Genomic DNA, 19976 nt, shown 5'->3' on the forward strand with positions numbered 1-19976 from the left:
ATTTTCACTGGATAGATGCCATCGTGAGAGAGGCTGCTCTGTGGTGAAGGTTTTATAGATCCAACTCTTCTTTATTACAAAGTACATTCACATTTTTAATGGGTTAGCGAATCTCCTGCCCCAAACCTAGACTTTCCCTGGGTAAACTTTGTGCCCCTTGCTTACACGGAGTAAATATTGCTATAGTTTATTTGTATTGTAGTGCCCAGGGGCCAGCCAAGAACCATTTTGTTAGGCAGTGTATAAATATAGAATAATAAGTTCCTGCATCAAAGAGCTTGCAATCTAAATAGACAAGATTGACTCAGGGTAGAGGAAAGGTTGTAACATACAGAGGGAACACAGTGATTGTTTGCAAATCTCATGCAATTGCTTTGATTTTTTTTTTTTTTTAAATTCTGTGGGGTTTTGTTAAGAATTAGCTAAATAGAGAACAAGGAAGGGAGAAGGGCAGTAGAAGGAAGCGGAGTAAGCCAGATAAGATGAGAGAAGAGGGAAGGAAGGGAAGTGGGGAAGCATGGAGGACAGCTACAGAGAAGATTGTGTGTGTGTTGTGAGATGGTTTGAAGCCAATAGCTAACTGACACAGGAAAGAGAGAGAAAGTACAGTAGAACCTCGGTTACAAACTGACCAATCAACCACACATCTCATTTGGAACTGGAAGTATGCAATCAGCCAGCAGTAGAGACACAGACGTACAAAAAAGCAAATAGAGTACAGTACTGTGTTAAACGTAAACTACTAAAAAAAAAAAAAGGAAAGCAGCATTTTTCTGCTGCATAGTAAAGTTTCAAAGCTGTATTAAGTCAATGTTCAGTTGTAAACTTTTGAAAGAACCATACTTTTTGTTCAGAGTTACAAACATTTCAGAGTTATGAACAACCTCCATTTCCAAGGTGTTCGTAACTCTGAAGTTCTGCTTTATCCAGAGTGATATGCTGGTATAATTTGGCTTGTAATTTTAAACTTAGTCTAATAAAAACAATTTCTGCTTAGAGTTCCATTGAGACAAGCTACAAATGTTGCTTCAGAGAACGTTTGTTTCCTATTAAAACAGTCATATTCAAACCTCAGTGGTTCGGGAGCCAAATTAGCCATCAGCGTTACCCAAAAAAGCCACAGTACTGTGAATTCATTGTTTCGTTTATTATAGTACTATATTTTTGTAATTAAACAGTATGACGCGAAATATTTAGTTTTTCTTTCTCTAATTACTTAGATTGGCTGATAATTAAATCAATGTTTTAATATCACGTGCTGCAAGCAGCCAGAGGAGACACATTAAAGAGCCATTTGCGGCTCGCAAGCCTTAGTCTGTATATCACTTTCTTAAAGTATGCACAGTCCAATATCCAGACGTCATGACATCAAGCTGCCAAATAGGGTTGACAGTTACTTTGAGTGTAATCTCTTACATGTTACTGTATTTCTGAAGAAGTAAAAATATTGACTACTTTTACCATATTATTCAGAATAATGTGACCTTCCTTCCCAAATTAGAACTCATTAGGCTTCTTTTTGTATAACTTAACTTGCTGGACCCTTTAAACCATATATTAGGTGATGTGATTAAAATATGAACAATGCAAACATTAAGCAAGAACATTTTTCATGCAGAAGTGCTGCATAACTGCTAAGTTCCAAAGTCTCAAAATTCTGGCAGAAGAAATTGTGCTATTGTCCACCTTTACTCTCAGATGTTCTCATCGTGCAGAGTAAAGTTTACAAACTTGATCTCCTCTCAGGACTTATGCTCAAATTTGTATATGCTTTGCCCCAAAGATTAAAGTCTATTTCTTACACACTAGAAGGAAATCTTAAAAAAAAATCCACAAAGAGTTGATGAAGCTCTGCACCAGAAGGATCCAGTTCCAAAATCTTACGTTTATATATGCCACCATCAAGAATGTGTAAAATAAATATTTGAAACACATTTGAAAATTGACAGGGGCAGTGTAGTCTCTCTGCCTTCATTCCCTTACCTAGAAAATGGGGATAACATTCTCTTTGGTTACATCTACACTTACCGGAGGGTCCGGTGGCAGGCAATCGGTTTTCTGGGATCGACTTATCGCGTCTAGTGAAGACGCGATAAAATCGATCCCTGATCGCTCTGCCGTCGACTCCGGAAATCCACCGCGGCAAGAGGCGGCAGCGGAGTCGACGGCAGCGCGGCAGCGGTCGACTTTCCCCCGTCCTCACAGCCAGGTAAGTCGACCTAAAATACGCAACTTCAGCTACGGAATTCACGTAGCTGAAGTTGCGTACCTTAGGTCGGACCCCCGCTGTAGTGTAGACCTAGCCTTTGTCTCCTGTATAAAGACCAGTGGTTCCCAAACTTCGTTCGCGGCTTGTTCAGGGTAAGCCCCTGGCGGGCCGTGAGACTCTTTGTTTACCTGAGCTTCCACAGGTACGGCCACTCACAGCTCTCAGTGGCCGCGGTTCGCCGTTCCTGGCCAAGAGTAGATAATGCCTCTATAGAATACAATTATTGAGACACATTCATTTTTCACAGAAACTATGTATAATTGTCTCATATGTTTCTTGTGGTATGATTTTTGTTTGTTAATTTGTATTTTTTACTAAAGGACAATTTTGTAAACTTGGAAGCTTTTCAACAGATACTTCCTTATTTAGTTTATTAAAATTCTACAAAACTTCATATTTCATTCCAAAATATTTAAATACAGCTTTGGCCCTGATCCTGCAATCTGATTCATGAGCATGCCCCCCACGTGGAGTCTCAAGGGTACGGGTTCCTGTAAATGGATCAGATTGCATGATTGAGGCCTACTTCTGTAAAAACAGTGGCAAGGAAAACATGTCAGGTTGGAAGAGACATGAGGGAGGGAAAATTGATGTCAATGAGACTTGTGCTGCCAAGTCACTTAGGTGCTTTTGAAAATCTCGTCCATAGGTGCCTAAGTATAGACTAGGGGAGCCTTACTTTAAGTTTCTATTGGTGAAAATTTTGGCCACAATCATTAGTAGAAATGCCTAAGTTTAATAGGTAACAAGAGTTTTAGAGTGCTTGGGTGAGCCCAGACATTGGGTTATATTACCTCTTACCAGAAAGTGGAGATAGGAAATTCAAAGTAACTTTTACCCCCATAAGAGAGCCAATAACAGTTGAGCAATCAGGTCATTGCTGTTAAACAGAGCAAAGATCAGGTTTCTTTTCCTTTCTTCTTTCTTTGTAAGACTATCTTGACAGTTTTAGCATTCATTGCTACCTTTTGAGGTAGGAATCACCCTGTGAGCTTATCCATCCAGATTCTAGGTTCTCTGTTTCTTTTAAAAACACAGGCATTTGGGCCTTGGCTACGGAGTTTTACAGAGATCCCCTATGTCTTCCCTACTTAAATCACAAGAAAATGACTTGTCCAGGCAATGCAGAAAGAAAAACGAAATGCAACAGATGTGATTTAATTTGGCTGCAACTTTATTATATTAACATACCTGGAAATACCCAACAATAAATTGTATAGTGCAGGCCATCATTAATTCTTCTCTTAATCATGTCCATCTCTTTGGAAGGGCTGCCATCAGCTCTCCTGCTTCTCAGCCTGGTCCCAGCCAGCCTGTTGCTAGGACCTAACAACCCTCCCCATGTATGAAGGTTAAGGGAGCCTGGAAAAATGGTGGGGTTGTTTCTCCACTCTACCAGATGTTAGCAGTCCCAAAGCACCTTTTTCTGGCAGCCTTAGGGGATGCCTCTTCCTAAATCCACTTCCAACTCCTGTTTATCAGGGAATCATATCCCCTCTGTAATGAAAAGAACGAGGAGTACTTGTGGCACCTTAGAGACTAACAAATGTATTTGGGCATAAGCTTTCGTGGGCTAAAACCCACTTCATCAGATGCATGGAGTGGAAAATACAGTAAGAAGATATATATATCTACACACACAGAACATGAAAAGATGGGGGTTGCCATACCAACTCTAACGAGACAAATCAATTAAGGTGGGCTAATGAGTACTTGCACTGGACACCTACCAGACTTTCTACCTACATAGTTGCGATATCTTGACCTGGTCTCCATATCTGTCTCACAGTGTCCCTGACCTGTTTGGGGAAGGCAAAAAACCCACCCCACCTCTGCTAGTCTAGTGGTGAGGAAAAAATTCCTCTCCAGTCTTAAAAGAACAAAGGGGAGTAGGGAAAGTCCAAAGCAGATCATAAAACGTGGTCCTACTCTGACCCCATGGATAGGAGGAGGGTGCTGATGATTGGTGATCGATGGGAAAGAGTTTTGTCTGTAATGCATGGCATGTAAATATACTCTCCTCCTCCTGGTGCACATGATGGGCCAGAGGCCACTTCCTAGTCCCTCCTTGGCTCCACTCAGAGAAGTCTGTCCCCCCGCCTTTCTCTTTCCTTGTAATCCAGATGTAGTAGGGACCCTTAAAGGTGCTCCATGCTGATCTTCCTGTTGCCTAGACAGTCGCCGCATTCAGTTGCAGTGAGGACATTAGGCTTGATGTGTGTCGCCTGTGGAGCTAACTGGCTCCTATGAGTTCCTGCCTTGCCTCCTTTCTAATAATTACTATTTTAAGCGCCTTAATTTAGAAGACAAAATCATGTCTTGCTTTAGTATGTTTTCTGTGTTCACCAAACAGGAAAAAAGTCATAGTTCATGTGTAGGCGCTAAAAAGATCTAAAAACTGTGTGAGAGACCCAATAAATCAAGAATCGGACTGCTAGTATGTAAAAAACCCCAAACCCAATCTTTCCTGGCAAATAATGCTATATTATAATATTTTAAATTCCAAACTATAAATCAAATTTAAGATGAATGTAACATTCTTAACTTTCTGTCCACCATCCCAGGACAGGAAAACTTTTTGGGGGTGGGGGAGGGGGGACTGGGTGGAGGTTAGACAGGCTGGAAAGAGACACTGACACTTGGGACATGCTCTTCTGTGAATAATAAAGGTTTGCTCCCACAAGAAGATCTCAAATGTGACTTGAGAACAAGGGCATAACATTCCATTATGCAGATTTAGTATATTAAAATTGAGTACTGCATAACAGTACATTCTTTTGATGAGATGAGAAACTGCTCAATTTAAACTTCATTTCCACTAGAATATTTTCTCATGACAAGCAAAACTGTACCTAATCAAAGGAATCTAATTTAGAAATTGTGAAGTTATCTAGTCTTTATTCTTTCATGTTATTGACAATTGCTCTGAGTTATAAACACTAAGAATAATTAATTTATTCTTTTAATGTTTTTTTGAATAATCCAATGTTTTTTGGATACTGATGGTATCCAAACCCTGAAACTATGGAATAGTCATTTTTCTACATGTCATCACAGGATATTTGGTGCTGTTTTGTTTTTTAAAAGCTGTGGACTAATAAGATTTGGTTCTGGTAGAATATTCAAAATACCCACTTAAGCATTGAAATAACAATACAAGATATGTTCCAAGAGTTTGGCTAGAAATGTTTTACAGAAATCAGTTATACCTCAGATATGTAGCTACTGTATATTGTAACCAAACAAACCTATAAGATATGGTGAATCGCCTGCTGTTCCCAAACCGTGCACAAGAATTCTTTATAATAGCAGAATGGTACAAGCAGTGGAGCCCTTATATAAGACATTTATTTTGTTTGTTTGTTTTGTTTCCTGTCTTGACCAAAGATTCTTTCAAAAATGGTAATATTTTTAGCATGTTGAAAATCTGTCTCAGGCAACGTTAGTTTGTACTCATCTTTCTCTCTTGTGATGCAGGCAGCTATTGAAACTCTGGAACTTCAGGAGGAAACAAAAGAAGAATCTGATGAGGAGGAGGAGGAGGATGAAGAATCTGGACGACTACGTTTCAAAACTGAACGAAAAGAAGGAACCATCATTAGGCTCTCAGACATAACAAGAGAGAGGAGAAACATTCCAGAAACTTTGGGTAAGATTCTGTGGCAATGGACTGTAATAAATGACTATACGGTAATAAAAGAAAGGAAAAGATTGGATTACTTAAAACCCTATTAACCAATAAATGTTATTCTTAAGGTAAAAGAATGTAGTCTGCCATAGACTCTGCTTGTCTATATCCAAGCTGTTCGCAGCTTGTTTTCCTAGTAGCTTTAGTTCTCCTCCTCCTTCAGAATATCAGAAAAAGTATATGCTTTTTCAAAAGCCAATGCAATGTATATTCATTGAAGTGTTTCAGATTCCTTAAACCTGGCTGTCCTTTAAACAGGGGTGCTGGAACAATTTTTATAGTGGGAGTGCTGTGAGCCATTGAACCAAACTGAAAATCCTGTATACAATGTAAACCACTTCAAATCAGGGGGGGCTGCAGCACCCGTAGTTCCAGCACCTATGCCTTTAAACAGCAATTGACTGTACACTGGGAAAATTCCACTACTGTTTTAATATTTCCACCTTTTAAATGACCCCCCCTCAGATTTTCATGCGTGGTGTAAGGCTCACAGTTCAAGTAAACATCACACTAGTTGAAAGCAACTTGCTGTGGTACGTTGGCACACAGCATATATCCAGCTGCACTGAATGTATATTTGGCACGTGTTTCAGCATTGAAGTGGGAAAGCCATTATGTGCTCAATCCTAATAAGACTTTTTCATCAATTAGCTAATAAACTGTTGTGACGTTATGTGCGATTTCAGTGAAAAAATGATAAATTGATTTTCGGCTTCCCCTTATTTGCCCAGTTTTAGTCCATCTGTCCAAATAAAGTCACAGTGAGGTATCTTGGAGAGGGGTTCATTTCACCAAATCTTTTTATGCTCTGGATGCTGAAATATTTGATACTGTGATATAAAAAAATCCCTTGTTCTGTTGGGGATCACTGAAGCTGCTGCTCATGTTGGATTTCAGATAATGGCAGCACTTTTAGTATATATTGAGGCCACAATCAATACCAGCATCTGATGTTAGAAGTGCTTGGTATTACTGGGGTTAAATGCTAAGACACAATGATCTAGAATCAAGACTGCCCAGATTCAAAATATGGCAGCCCATGATGATGATACAGATGCTGGAACACCTTTTGAAGAAGTATTTGCCATTGCGCAGTGCTCACAGTTCTGCAGAAACTAAGTATCAATTCAAACTGTGGAAAAAGGTTTGGATGTCTTCCTGAAGAGAGTCAAGGTATGAAGCAGCTAACTTGAGAAGGAATGGAGGTAGCTTATCAGATACCATTGGTCTATAAAGCATTGAGAGCAGATGATGCTTGCAGATCTGTATGGCTGCACTCATCAGATCTTCATAAAGACTTTCTGTAGGATGGATGGAATATTTTTTGGAAGACTGCAGAGGCTATATTCACAAGAGCAAAGGGCACGATCCACTTTGTTTTCTCTGGTCCCTCTTCAGGCAAAGAAGGTGGCAAGGGAACGGCCTCAGCCTGGAGGTTAGCCTAGATAGCTAGGTCTGAATTCAATAATCAGGCTGCTTCTGCTTTCCTTCCAAAGAAGGTCAATGTGTCCTAAACCTCCAGGTTTTTTGAAGGGTCCCATAACAAATAGCTAGACTGCCAGTGCTTTCTTCAGAGAGCTTTTTTATGGAGGGAGAATTAAGAGCCTTTTTACCTTCAATAAACACTAGTTACTTAAGATCCAGCAAGGCAACAGATCTTGCTTCAGAGAGACTCCTCCAAATTGCCCTTCTTGATATTCCTCTACAGTTCAACAGTAAGAGGAATAACGCTGCAAGAAATTTGATTCTTCTTGGCAAAAAGTCATTGAGTTCATGCTATTGAAAGAAGGAAGGAAGGAGTTTTTATTCCAGAAATTTATTCACTCTGACAAATCCTGTCAGCAAGGACCGTGCTACAGATGTTGGCCTGATTGGCACAACAAAATTCATGGCATGTGATCCATGTCAAACCTCAGTGGACCCTGAGATTTCGGTAGTTTCAAGTCAGGGGAAGACTCTTATTGAATCTGGGCAATGAATTAACTAATTAGCCATGCTTGTGGGGTATTTCAGGCAAAAATCTTTAATTAGGAAAAGACTTCCAATCCACATTGTTATAGAGTGATGAATGCATCCTGACTAGGATGGGAGGAGCTCTCCAGAGGGGCTTCACACCCAGGCGCTCCAATAATAATGTATAAGGAGTCTAGAGATGAGGTGTGATACTGAACGCACTAAGTACCCTCAGATGTGTTTGCCTTATCTATACACAATGTGTCACTGGCTCAATTAAAGTGATTTTTTAAATGAAATTTGTTAAACTGATATAAACCCTTGCATAGAATTGGTTTATAGTTGCCTAGTATTAAGGTAAATGGCAACTCTAAACAGATTTAAGTGTATCCAGGTGGTTTTGTAACAACTGTGAATGCTTAAGGAAAAAGCTTAAAGGGAAACAGTGCTTTTATATTACAGTTTTTATCAAGTTTTTGGGTTACTTGATATATTGCTCAGATACAAGCAAAGCAAGGTAAAATGACTATCCAAATATGAACTAAAATAAATGGCATTTGGTTAGTTCTATTTTTGTATTTTTTGCCAGTTGCTTTTGTTAGAACAGTTTCTGTAAATGTGATTGGTTTAATTTTTGTGTTGTTAATGAAAGGACATACAGTAAACTACAGTAGCCGTTTAACAGCAATGCAAAATTTGTCATTTGCATATAAATATCAGCTCTGCTTTTGGGATTACTGTTAATAGATATTACTAATTTAAAAATGAAACTTTGTTGCATAACTACATTTCTTTACTTTAAAATCTGGACATAGTTGAGAAAACACTTAAAGAGAAATTAACATTTCAGTTGAAGTTACAAACGTAATTTCCATCCTGTCACATTTTGGTGACCTTTTGTGACAGCTTGTCTCTATTGGAGGGAAGCATTCTTACTTGCTGATTAAAGATGTCATTTGAAACCATTTTATTACCAGGGGTAGTGAAATTAATCTTGACACTTAGAGCCACTAGAAAAATAATTGCTGATTCACTACATTAACTGTGTATGTGTATGAGAGAGAGAACTGTGTAGTCAAGATTAGAATGTGTGTGCTTGGAAAATAAATATATAAAATGTAGAAATTATTCTCTCATGAATGATGTTGAAACTTTTCCTAAATGTTTTTTTTAACAAAGAAAATGTAATAGGTGGTTTTGAAAAGATTTTAGGGAGACATGTTAAGGAAAGGATATAAAATAAGTTTCTGAGAATACTGAATTCATCCTTTAAATAAAGCTTTTTATGTACTCATTATTACCATGTAGAATTATTGACTGGCTGTATAGAGCTTACATTATGGATGGATGTATACAACAGACTTATTTTTCTTTAAGGAAAGAGTGGGAGATAATTACCTTATTTGTCCTGGTACAATCAAAAACCAACAGCATACTTCAAAGCAGCTCTGCTCCGCTCTCCTGCTCTTCCCAGGAACTCTTCCCTCTAGGCCTGATTTAAAAAAAACAAACAGTATGGCTTCCATGCTTATGGAAAGCCATACACAAAGCAGTTGGAACTAGTAGTGATGCTGTACTGATGCTGATGTCAGCAAGAATATGCACAATGTAGTCTGTTTATCCTTGGTATAACATCTAACTTTGAATATACTGAGTTTTTGGTCTGAAATCTCAATGTTTCATTAAACTTGTTGCCCTTTCACACACACTCATGCAGAAATGTGTAATGTAATAAGGTTACAAGTCTGAGTGCTCAAATCAGGAAATATGCAAAATGTCACCTATTTTAACCTTGTCCCATCACTAATGCATACATAGCACCCAGTTTCTCCCTCTGATACATCCATGGCACTCCTGTTGAAAACCGTTCATGTTGTACATGTGTATATTAAACAGAATTATTCTCATGGTAATTTACAGTATGTTTATCGGCATTGTTCCAAAATATTCTGTGTATGCATAGAGGATGAATGAAGGATACTGTGAGAACCTTTACTTTTGCATTATCTGACTTTTGAGTGTTTAAGGCTCTGAACCGCCACATCAATGTACAAATAGTGTACTTCTCCATTGACTGGCGTCTTAGGCCAGGCCAACACTACAGACTTCTATCTGTATAACTATGTCGCTCTGGGGTGTGAATAATCCACCCCCCTGAGCAACATAATTCTACTGACCTAACCCCTTGTAGATAGCACTATGTCAGTGGGAGAGCTTCTCCCGCTGACATAGCTACCGCCTCTGGGGGAGATGGCTTAACTATGCCGACAGCAGAAGCTCTCCCATCTGCGCAGTAGCATCTTCACTAAAGCGCTGTAGTGGCAAGCTGCAGCACTGTATGTGAAAACAGGCCTTTGCTAATTGCAGGGGGATACCATGTAGATGCATGTTTGCAGGGCTGGGGCATAAAGTTGGAACGTCAAGTTGATTTCTTTGTTCTTTTAGGAAAGAGAGAGAATTAAAACACTGAATATCTCTCCTGACCTCATAACGTACTTCCACAGTCCCACAATCAAATATTCGTTAAATGTTTCTAAACTGCAATGAAGTAAACAAAATTGTATCCAAATAATCACCGTCTTCATAGTACACATGTAGCAGTGCCTGCTGTAGTTTGTTGCAGAACAGTAGCCATTATATAACCCTGTTGTTTTACATTCATAATTTTATGGAACTGTATTTGTTGGCTGAAAACTTGAGCAAGTCGTCTGTGCTTATGTGACCTAAAATACATTTGACAGCTGTTATCGTTTTTTAGTTCAGTGAGTAGCTTCCTCTACAGTTTAGCCACCTCTCCTTTCCCTCAACTTAACCACATTTTTGGAGACCAACACAGTTGAAATTTGAACCTTGAAACATAGCATGGGCATTATCCTGGACACACAGGAAGAAAGATCAGAGACAAGGGATGTGGTTTTAACTAGATCAGAACTTCATTAACTCATTTGGAAACTACCTGGCAATAACGTGTCCAGTTCAGTTTGTCCTTCCTTCCATAATCTATTCTATCTGGTGAAGGGCTGCTGTCAGCTTTCCAAACCTTTTCAACTGCTCCCAGCAACAATCTCCTGGATCCATCTTCTCATCAGCAACTGGCAACAACTCTGTGCAAATGTATAATGAATATTAGGGTGTCTGCAGTTTTTGCCACATTTTGTAATACTCATCAAGTTCTAAACCCCTTTTTAAGGGTCTCCTAAAATATTACGCCACTAGTTATCTTTTCTGTTGCAAATATACAGCCTTCACAATCGAAACACACACAAAGTATCTCCAGCCAAATAAGAATAGCAGCAGGTTCCTGTTTCTGCTCCTCCCACACATACACATGCATGCCTCAATCAGCTGTGAACTTGAAAGCTTAATGAGATCACTTATAAGTAAGTTTAAAACAGTGATTTAAGTAGCTTTAGCTATTACATCCCCTGTCATTTTTGTGGCTTTATCACATTCTTACTTTAAGATTTTTCTCCCCATGGTTGTGTGAAAGACCCATACAACATGGAAAAATGACTCAGTAGGAGCTGAGACACTGATTTATACCCAGCATGCTTTGATACGCAAACTAAACATTTTTCTCTCTAAACTTTCAATTTTAGGTATTATTTGTAATACCAGTTGAGAAAAATATTTCATACAGAAATGTGACTATCTTGATGCTGTCCCTTTAAATTGTAACAAACATGGATTATTTCTTTTTATGAAAAAAAATCTGTAAATTCATTTCAGCATTCAGCCAAATACATATTCTAATAGTGTTAAGTTTGCACAGTTAACAAGATAAAGGGAAAAGTCAGTTTCAAAAGCAGCACCGTATTATTTATTAGTGATTTTCTAGTTAAGCGTTTAGCTTGTTATATTGCTTGTCACTAAGTGGACCCCATTAAAATGTACAACATATAAAGTATCGCCTGGTACATGCTTCTGATGAAACCTTCACTCTGTCCTAATATTTAGTAAAACTTTGTAGGTTAGTCCACACTTCTACTGTAATCTAGTGCCCTGATTCATAGTTATCCCCTGACCCGGTTTGCCTTGGGTTTTAACTTAGTTCCAGGTACCCTACTCTGCAACATTTAGCCATGTTATAAATGAACTGGGGGCAACTGTTGTAACCATGTTCTCAGTTGTAGATGGGCCCAAAATCTATAGTATGTGTTTTAGAGTGACCAGACAGCAAATGTGAAAAATCGGGATGGGGTGGGGGGTAATAGGAGCCTATATAAGAGAGAGACCCAAAAATCGGGACTGTCCCTATAAAATCGGGACATCTGCTCACCCTAATGTGTTTAGTCTGTTTGTCCCCTGTAAAGTTCATCCTTTTTTTTGAGCCACATATGCAGGAAAATAAATTACATAAGAATGTGTGTATCATTTAGTTCTTTCATATTTCTCAAAAATGGCATTAGCTGAATTTGTTCAAATATTCAAAAAAGATCTTTGGCATAAGACAAACGTACAGAACAGAAGGTGAAGCATTAGAAAACTATGGTTATGATGGAAGACTCAGCATAACCTTTACTATAGTGTTTCCTGCTGCTTCCTTTTCTGTACGTCTTTTCTGTGGATAAACAGAGAATTAAGTTACCAGTGCTGGCAGTCTAGCTCCTTTCACATAACAGACTTCTTAAACAACAAGCAACAAATGTGAGGCAGACTTCAGTAGTAAAATAACATTTTCCTTCGTGTTCGTTTCATTAACCTGCCACTACATGTTTACCTTTGCAGGAGATACAAATACACAAAGAGAAAAACATTGATTTTGCTTTAATGAAATGTTAACATGCCATTGCCACCTTAAGGTGATCAAAGAGCCTGCAAATTTTATCTTGGTTGTAGTGACACTTTTCTCTAGTTATAATGGTGTCCTTTCTAATCCTTACCACAAATACCTAACATATGCATTTTTCCCATATAACAGAACTCTCAGCAGAAGCCAAAGCAGCGTTATTTGAATTTGAAGAAAGGGAAAGACAGCTTAAACAGGGACGCTACGGCTCAAGGAGAGGAGGGAGGAGAGGAGGTTCCATAATGTGTCATGGAATGGGAGAACAAAGAAGAGACAACAATGAAAGGGGAAGAATGAAGGATCACAGGCCTGCGCTGCTGCCAACGCAGCCACCAACAGTGGTAACTAATGCACAGTATTTTCTTTATGGAATTGGTACTTTTAAGAAAATAATTATGGCAGTTATTACTCTGATTTGTAGATCTTTATGTAGCTCCTTGTCTTTCAAAACTGGGGTGAATTTTAGAAAAACTTTACTATTCTTAATCATTCACAAAGATTTAAAAACCCCAAGCCTTAATTTACTGCTGCCCCAGTGGACCTTACGGTAACATGGGCTTCTCACAGTCTTGTGATTAGAACTTGGCACACATTTTTGACCAAAACATTTGTATGTGAAAAATACAGATTTGGTAACACTGAAATATTCCACAAATCCGTAGATTCCATGTATTGTTTTGGTCAGTGAAAATTTTTTTTAAAAACCCCAAACAATTGAATTTAGACATTTTTTGCAATTGAACTGTTTTGAATTTTTTCATTCAAAATGACTTTTTGTTTTGAAGTTTCCGTTAATTTAATTTTAAAAAAATTAAAAATGTTAACTACTCAAAATCAAAATGAAACATGTTGTTTGACGCAAAACATTTTTTTTCAACTTCTCGATTGCAGAAAATATTTAATAAAAAAAAATTGTTTGACCCAAAACTCATCTTTTCTTCCCTGATTGTTTGGACTTGCCAACAAACCCAAAAATAATCCATTATTCTCCCAACTATAGTTGTGATTGTGGAACTATGAGAAGGGTCACGTTTCTACTTCAGAGTTTGAGACCTTAGTATATCAAAGTATCCAAATTTCAAGCATTTTTCAAATGACGCAAACAGATAATCAGGCTCTCTGTTTTTTGCATCAACAGAGAGGAACAGGTTAACTCTAGTTGTATAGGGAAGCCACCTATGCATTTGAAATTGTTCAGTCCAACATTACTGGTTGCTACTTACCCTGGCATGGAAAAAATGTGACCAGATATTTCCTTTTCTGTTGAATTCATTCTGGTGACTTTCAAGACTCTGTTAAAATAGTGATGTTACTTTAAAACTCAGTATTTTTATATTTCTAATATTGTACATTATGCTGAGGGGAAAATAAAAACCTAGAGCTTGTCTATACTACCATTTTGTCTGTATAACTTACATTGTCTAGGGGTGTGGAAAAAACACACCACTGAGCAACATAAGTTACAGTAACAGAACTTATGGGCAGTGCTATGTCGGCGAGAGAGCTTCTTCTGCTGACATAGCTACTGCTGCTCGGGGAGATGGTTTTACTATGTCAGTGAGAGAGCTCTCTCCTGTCGGCATATAACGGCTACATGAGTGATACTATAGCCACGCAGCTGCATCAGTACAGCTGTGCCTCTGTACGCTCGCTAGTGTAGACAAACTCTCAGAGAGAAGTCGTCACCCACCATGGAAATGTAGTCACCTGTGGGTTAGCACACAGCAGTTTTCTACTTCAGCAACACTACACATTGGTTTTCTAAGATTGCAGGTGAAGTATAACTTCTGTAATTGAAATTACTAGGGAATTTAGGTAGGCAGATTAGTTACCCACATTGGAATTTGGCCAGGTTCTTGGAGTTAATGCCTCTGTTATTATGAAAAATGCCATGGGAACAACAATGACCACAAATGATTAAATCTTAATTTAATGTCTTATCCTAAAGAGAACACTTGAGTGGTCAAGAAATATAATTAATTTTTGTTTGTTTTTGTGAAGTACTGTTATCTGGGATCATAGAATATCAGGGTTGGAAGGGACCTCAGGAGGTCATCTAGTCCAACCCCCTGCTCAAAGCAGGACCAATCCCCAGACAGATTTACCCCACTTCCCTAAATGGCCCCCTCAAAGATTGAACTCAGAACCCTGGGTTTTAGCAGGCCAACGCTCAAACCCTTGAGCTATCCCTCCCCCCCGTTCCTAGATTACAGTCTGTGTATGGGTATGATAGAGGTAATGCATAAAAGTGAGGGAGCAAGGTTTTACACTGGAAATATTAATTAAACCATAACAGACTGTTAGTAGGAACTGCTGTAATACTTGATGGTTCAAAACATGCATGTCAATATTTCATGTAGTAGAACAGAAGGGGGGGGGCATAGATCACCTTTGTTTTTTCACCTACTATATTGCTGCAGTCTTCAATTAATTTAATGTATTTTAAATTTAAATCTAATAATTTTATTATAAGCCTTTCTGTGCTCTCATCATCAAGGTATCAAGACACATTTGTTTATGTACATCTGTAACTCTTCATGTGGAGAAATGCTATCCTACCCTCTCCACCCCTCCCACCCAATACTTTGAAGCTACTTGGTCAAGTCTGCAGGTTATGTTTAGTTAAATGTGACTTTTCCATGCAGCTACATCCTTTAGTGAAGGAGTACTAACACTGGAACAAAGTACAACAAAAAGATGCCAGTTTTCTTAGCGAGGTCCTACCCCGAACAGTGATCAGATGCTAGTGGATTTATTATGGTATCTAAACTGTGCTTCCTAATGACACATACAAACAGAGCTAATTGTTTGGTACTACACTGCAGTTGATCCCCACTAGTAATGCAAGCCATTCTGCACCATATGTTAGTTTTTTTCCTACTTCCGTTCATTTTCTGACAGCTACACCCGGTACTTGACAGTGACATTTTATTCTCATCTGTCTTTTAAATTTTGTTTGGATACTGGTAACATTCCATGTGCTAGGCTCTGGCCCCAGACATAAGAATGAACAATCTCTTACCCCTTCCTTTACTACTTGTTTCCTGCCTATTTTCCCTTCATGCAGACATTTTTTTGCTTTCAAATTATTCCTTCCCATGCTGGTAGTTCCAATAATTTCAGCTGGTTTAATGATAGGAATAGGAGGTGTCTTTCTTTGAAAATTAGGCCTTGAACATTCTCAAAGAATCCCAGTTGTGTTTTTTGTTACTGATTTTTCTTTTTTACATCTGTGTACTTGGATTTTAACTGAATGGATTTTGTTCTTTTTGGTTATTTGCAGGGTCATTCACAGAGGTTAATTCCTCCTCACCAGCAGCAGCCTATTAGGAGTCTGTTCCAGCAGCAACAGCTACAAACGCTGCTTCCTATGCAGCATCAACACCATTCATCTCCTCCTCCAGGACTACATATGCCACCCCAGATAGAAACACCTGGAATAATGATGACTCCACCCCCAGTGACACCCCAGCAACCGAAGAACATACATATAAACCCACATTTCAAAGGGACAGTAGTGACGCCTGTGCAAGGTGAGTGTTCTGAATACTGTAAGTTTTGTGTTAGTGTTTCCCTGCTCCCTGCACTGGCAATGCTATCTACAGGGTCGGTTTTCTGTGGTCATTCAGTCATAACCTACACAAAAACTTATTTCAGGCTAAAATTCTCCTTGCTTAATCATAGAGGAAATATTTTGCCAAAGTTAGTAGTTTGTTGAAAAAACAAAGCCTCTTCCACTTCTAGCTCTTCTTTAAAATGACACTTAAGGTAAAACTTGCATTATCCTGTAATAAGGAGCAATTGAATTGCCAACTGTAAAGAAGATATATTTAAATAGTGGACATCAGTTTTTAAGAACTAGCTAAGCATTGCAGTTTAAAATTTCACAAGTGACATACTAGCTTCAGCAAGGCACTCTCAGATCATCTACCCAACTATTTGTGTGTGAATATACTCTGACACCCCTCAAACTGCAATTATTGTGTGAAAGGTACAAGCTGCATCCATGTTATTTATGATGAATTTGACATGATATGCTCTGTTCTTTTCTCAGCTCCACTGCTTTTAATGGATTATTTGGATTCAAAGCCTGAGAATTAAACACTTTTTCCATAACTTATTTAATTCAAGCACCCATTGCTGGGCAACTTTTCTGAGAACTTGCAACAAGGCTGTTGAAGTTGCAACTTCTTTGGCTGTGTTGAATCTGAGACCATGTCTACACTTAACGGGGATGAATGCTGCTGTGATCGATGCAGTGGGGGTTGATTTAGCGGGTCTAGTGAAGCCCTGCTAAATCGACAGCAGAGCGCTCTCTGGTCGACTCGGTACTCCACCGGAATGAGAGGAGTAAGGTAAGTTGACGGGAGAGGATCTCCCGTCGACGCACTGCTGTATAGACACCGCAGTAAGTCAACCTAAGCTAAGTCGACTCCAGCTACATAATTCACTTAACTGGAGTAGCATAATTTAGGTCTGCTTACCCCAGTAGTGTAGACAAGGCCTGAGACTAAAGAAAAGAAATACTTGTATAATTTGAAGTCTTTGTGACTGTAGTCAGCACTAGAAAAAGCAAATATTTTTTTACCTTCTGATCTGATAGATATTTTGTCCTCAAATGAGCAGAGGTCCTGGCCTGAAGCTAACTTTCTGCTTATCATTCTGTCAAATAAAGGAAAGTTGGCAGGACTAGGGGCTTTGCCAATTGGGAGAAATCTCAAGTATGTTAGTCCTGTATCAGATCTGCTTCTCACAGATGGGTTTCAGAATGGCTGTTCCCTGGAGATTTTAGTTTTCCATATCTAATAAAAGCAATACTTCCCACCTAGTCAGTCAGTGTACCTGCAATAGTCCAGAAACTCCTTAGTCTTGGATGAATCCCTTTTGTTCAACCTTCTTAAGATTTCCAAAGCAACTGTTGAAGGTATTTGTTTTATGAAAAGCAAAGAATCCCATTCAGCCTGTCCCACACCTCTTCAACTAATCAATGAAAGTCTTGCATCCAGATGGACAGCCTCCCTCTTCTAATTCCAGCAAACAGCATTTGGGGATTTTTGCTCTGTCTGACCTTAAAAAGCATACCAGCACCTCCTCCATCGACCCTTTTATGGCTTTCTTCTTTATATCAGTGGTTACAGATACTGTCAGTATGTTGCTCACACTGGACCTTGCCACAGCACCCATAGTATTTTCTAAAATCTTGGTCATGCCAGTGGTACCTCTTCATCTCAGATATGGCTTTTGTTGTCTTGATTTGTTGATCAAAATATCTCCTTTCAACAACTTCTTGTATGCTCTGCGTATTCAAAGTTCAAAATGGATTTGTAATCTCTTTTCAAAAATTCATCTCTGCTCAAGATCTCTTGTGTGGGAGCTCATTTTTTTTAGCCAGTGAAGGGTCTAGCTCTGTTCCCAGGAGACAGGCACCTGAAGAATGAGTCTTGTAACCTTTACATATTAGAATTTCAACTTGACAAAGTTTTTGCCTTCTAGGTCTCGTGATGATTTGTGTTGACACAGTTCATTGATCTCTTCTTCATCTGAAACTCCAGCAAATCTTCCTTTTTTTTCTGAACTGACCATCAATAAGACAATTTAACACTTGTGTTAGTGGACATGCAGAAAACTGCTAAATACAGTCCTCTATGTAGACCAAAATAATAGATTCTAGTTTGTTTGGTTGGAAATCCTGGTCTGTTGAGATGGCTTTAACTCAAATCCAGCTATTCATCATTCTCTCAGATTGTAGCAGTAGATTTACTGTCACTTGAATGCCTACAAAGTGTATACTTATGGAAGATGACAATAGGACGTCAGTAGTGTAAATCTTGAAGGGGGGGAGACAAAGAATGATACTCCTCAATGAAGAAAAATACAGTTTTAGTAACACATATCCAGCACAATTAGTTGTTCAAGCGGACTGACTGAGTCACCATTCCTTTAGCTCAGGTAAGTGGGAGACAGAGACCCAAATATTAAAGGAAATTTAGACCTTTTTTCCCAAAATAGGTGTTTGTATTGGCAATCAATAAAACAAAATATTCCTTATGCTCAGTTTCTGATATCTCTGTATGGTACCACAATAGCAAAAGACTGGTCAGTTGACAACTTCAGCATGCGGTGAATAGGTCTTTGACTGTATGACTACCTCACAACTTAATATTGGCATCACAAATACTGTCCCACCAAGGATTTTAGGGCCACCAAAGTTCAGAAGTGAGCTACCAAACTGTCTCTTAGTAACTTACTAAATTGCTATGCAGTGACTCAATTTTATCCTTTAAAACTAACTTTTTAAATTAAAGCAATTTTCTGGTTTGTCAGAAAAAAATACTATTAAAAAAATCCCTTAAAACATGACAAGGATGGTTTCTGCTGTCTCTTTAAATATTTCCTGGTCATTTACCATCGGATGATATTTACTTCCATTCTTATTTAAAATCCTGTCCAACACTGTGCTGTTTTAAAATGTTATACCACCAGTTCTTCCACTTCTATCATTAAAAATTTGTGCATTAATTTGATGTTCCGAAAAGAGTGCTGGTTTGAGCCATCTTTGCTGCCTCAGCAGAGAGGCCAAGGATTGAAAGGATTTGAACTATCATCTTTCACGAGTATTAAATTCATTTGTGTGTTTAAAAAAAAAAAGGGGGAGGGGGGCACTGCCAGAGGCACTATACCAAAACAGATAATGACAGTTGAACAGAATGCTGGCCTATTTTTTGTGTGTTCCTTCCTATACAGCTTTTTTTATTGCATATAGGCCCTGACCTGTAACACGTAAGCTATTTTAGTCATGGTTCTGTCAAACTCCCCATCTTTCCAAATTGGATGATGATTGTATGATACTGACAGATGTTCAGGAAGAACTAAGATGAGACCATCAAACTGATTTTCACCTGTAACCTAATACAGAGGTTGAACACAATCTTCCAAAGGTGAAAAGTTAGTGCATTTAGCCCAGTATGTCAGTATATAAAATAGTAAAACAGAAATATGCAACAGAAGTGTATGGAAGTTAGACATAGGTGTGAGCTAAGAAGAGTTACTAATACATTAGTTCTTGTATCTTACTCACTTTATAAGAAGTGAACTTTGAGAAATCTTTGATAGGAGTTGGATTCCCCAATATGGAATTTGCTAATTCAGTGATGAAGTGTCAAGTGCTACTAGTTGCTGTGAATACCACTAAGAATTTATGTATGCAGTGTAGTTGTAGCCCAGTTGGTCCCTGGGTATTAGATACAAGGCGGGTGAGGTAATACTTTTTATTGGAT

The 19976-nt window shown here is 38.5% G+C and overlaps 1 protein-coding gene across 3 annotated transcripts in view; it reads left to right on the forward strand.

Moving 5' to 3' along the window:
- RBM33 (RNA binding motif protein 33) overlaps window positions 1-19976 on the forward strand; it is a 146315-nt gene that overhangs the window by 33851 nt on the left and 92488 nt on the right. For all 3 annotated transcript variants that reach the window (XM_026652161.2, XM_026652162.2, XM_026652163.1), the window contains exons 7-9: window positions 5747-5918; window positions 12832-13040; window positions 15983-16232. In XM_026652161.2, coding sequence (XP_026507946.1) covers window positions 5747-5918; window positions 12832-13040; window positions 15983-16232 — 631 coding nt within the window. The remainder of the gene's footprint in view (window positions 1-5746; window positions 5919-12831; window positions 13041-15982; window positions 16233-19976) is intronic.

This window comes from Terrapene carolina, unplaced genomic scaffold, assembly GCF_002925995.2.
Source record: "Terrapene carolina triunguis isolate 2854851 unplaced genomic scaffold, T_m_triunguis-2.0 Scaffold111, whole genome shotgun sequence".
NCBI classification, from domain to species: domain Eukaryota; kingdom Metazoa; phylum Chordata; order Testudines; family Emydidae; genus Terrapene; species Terrapene triunguis.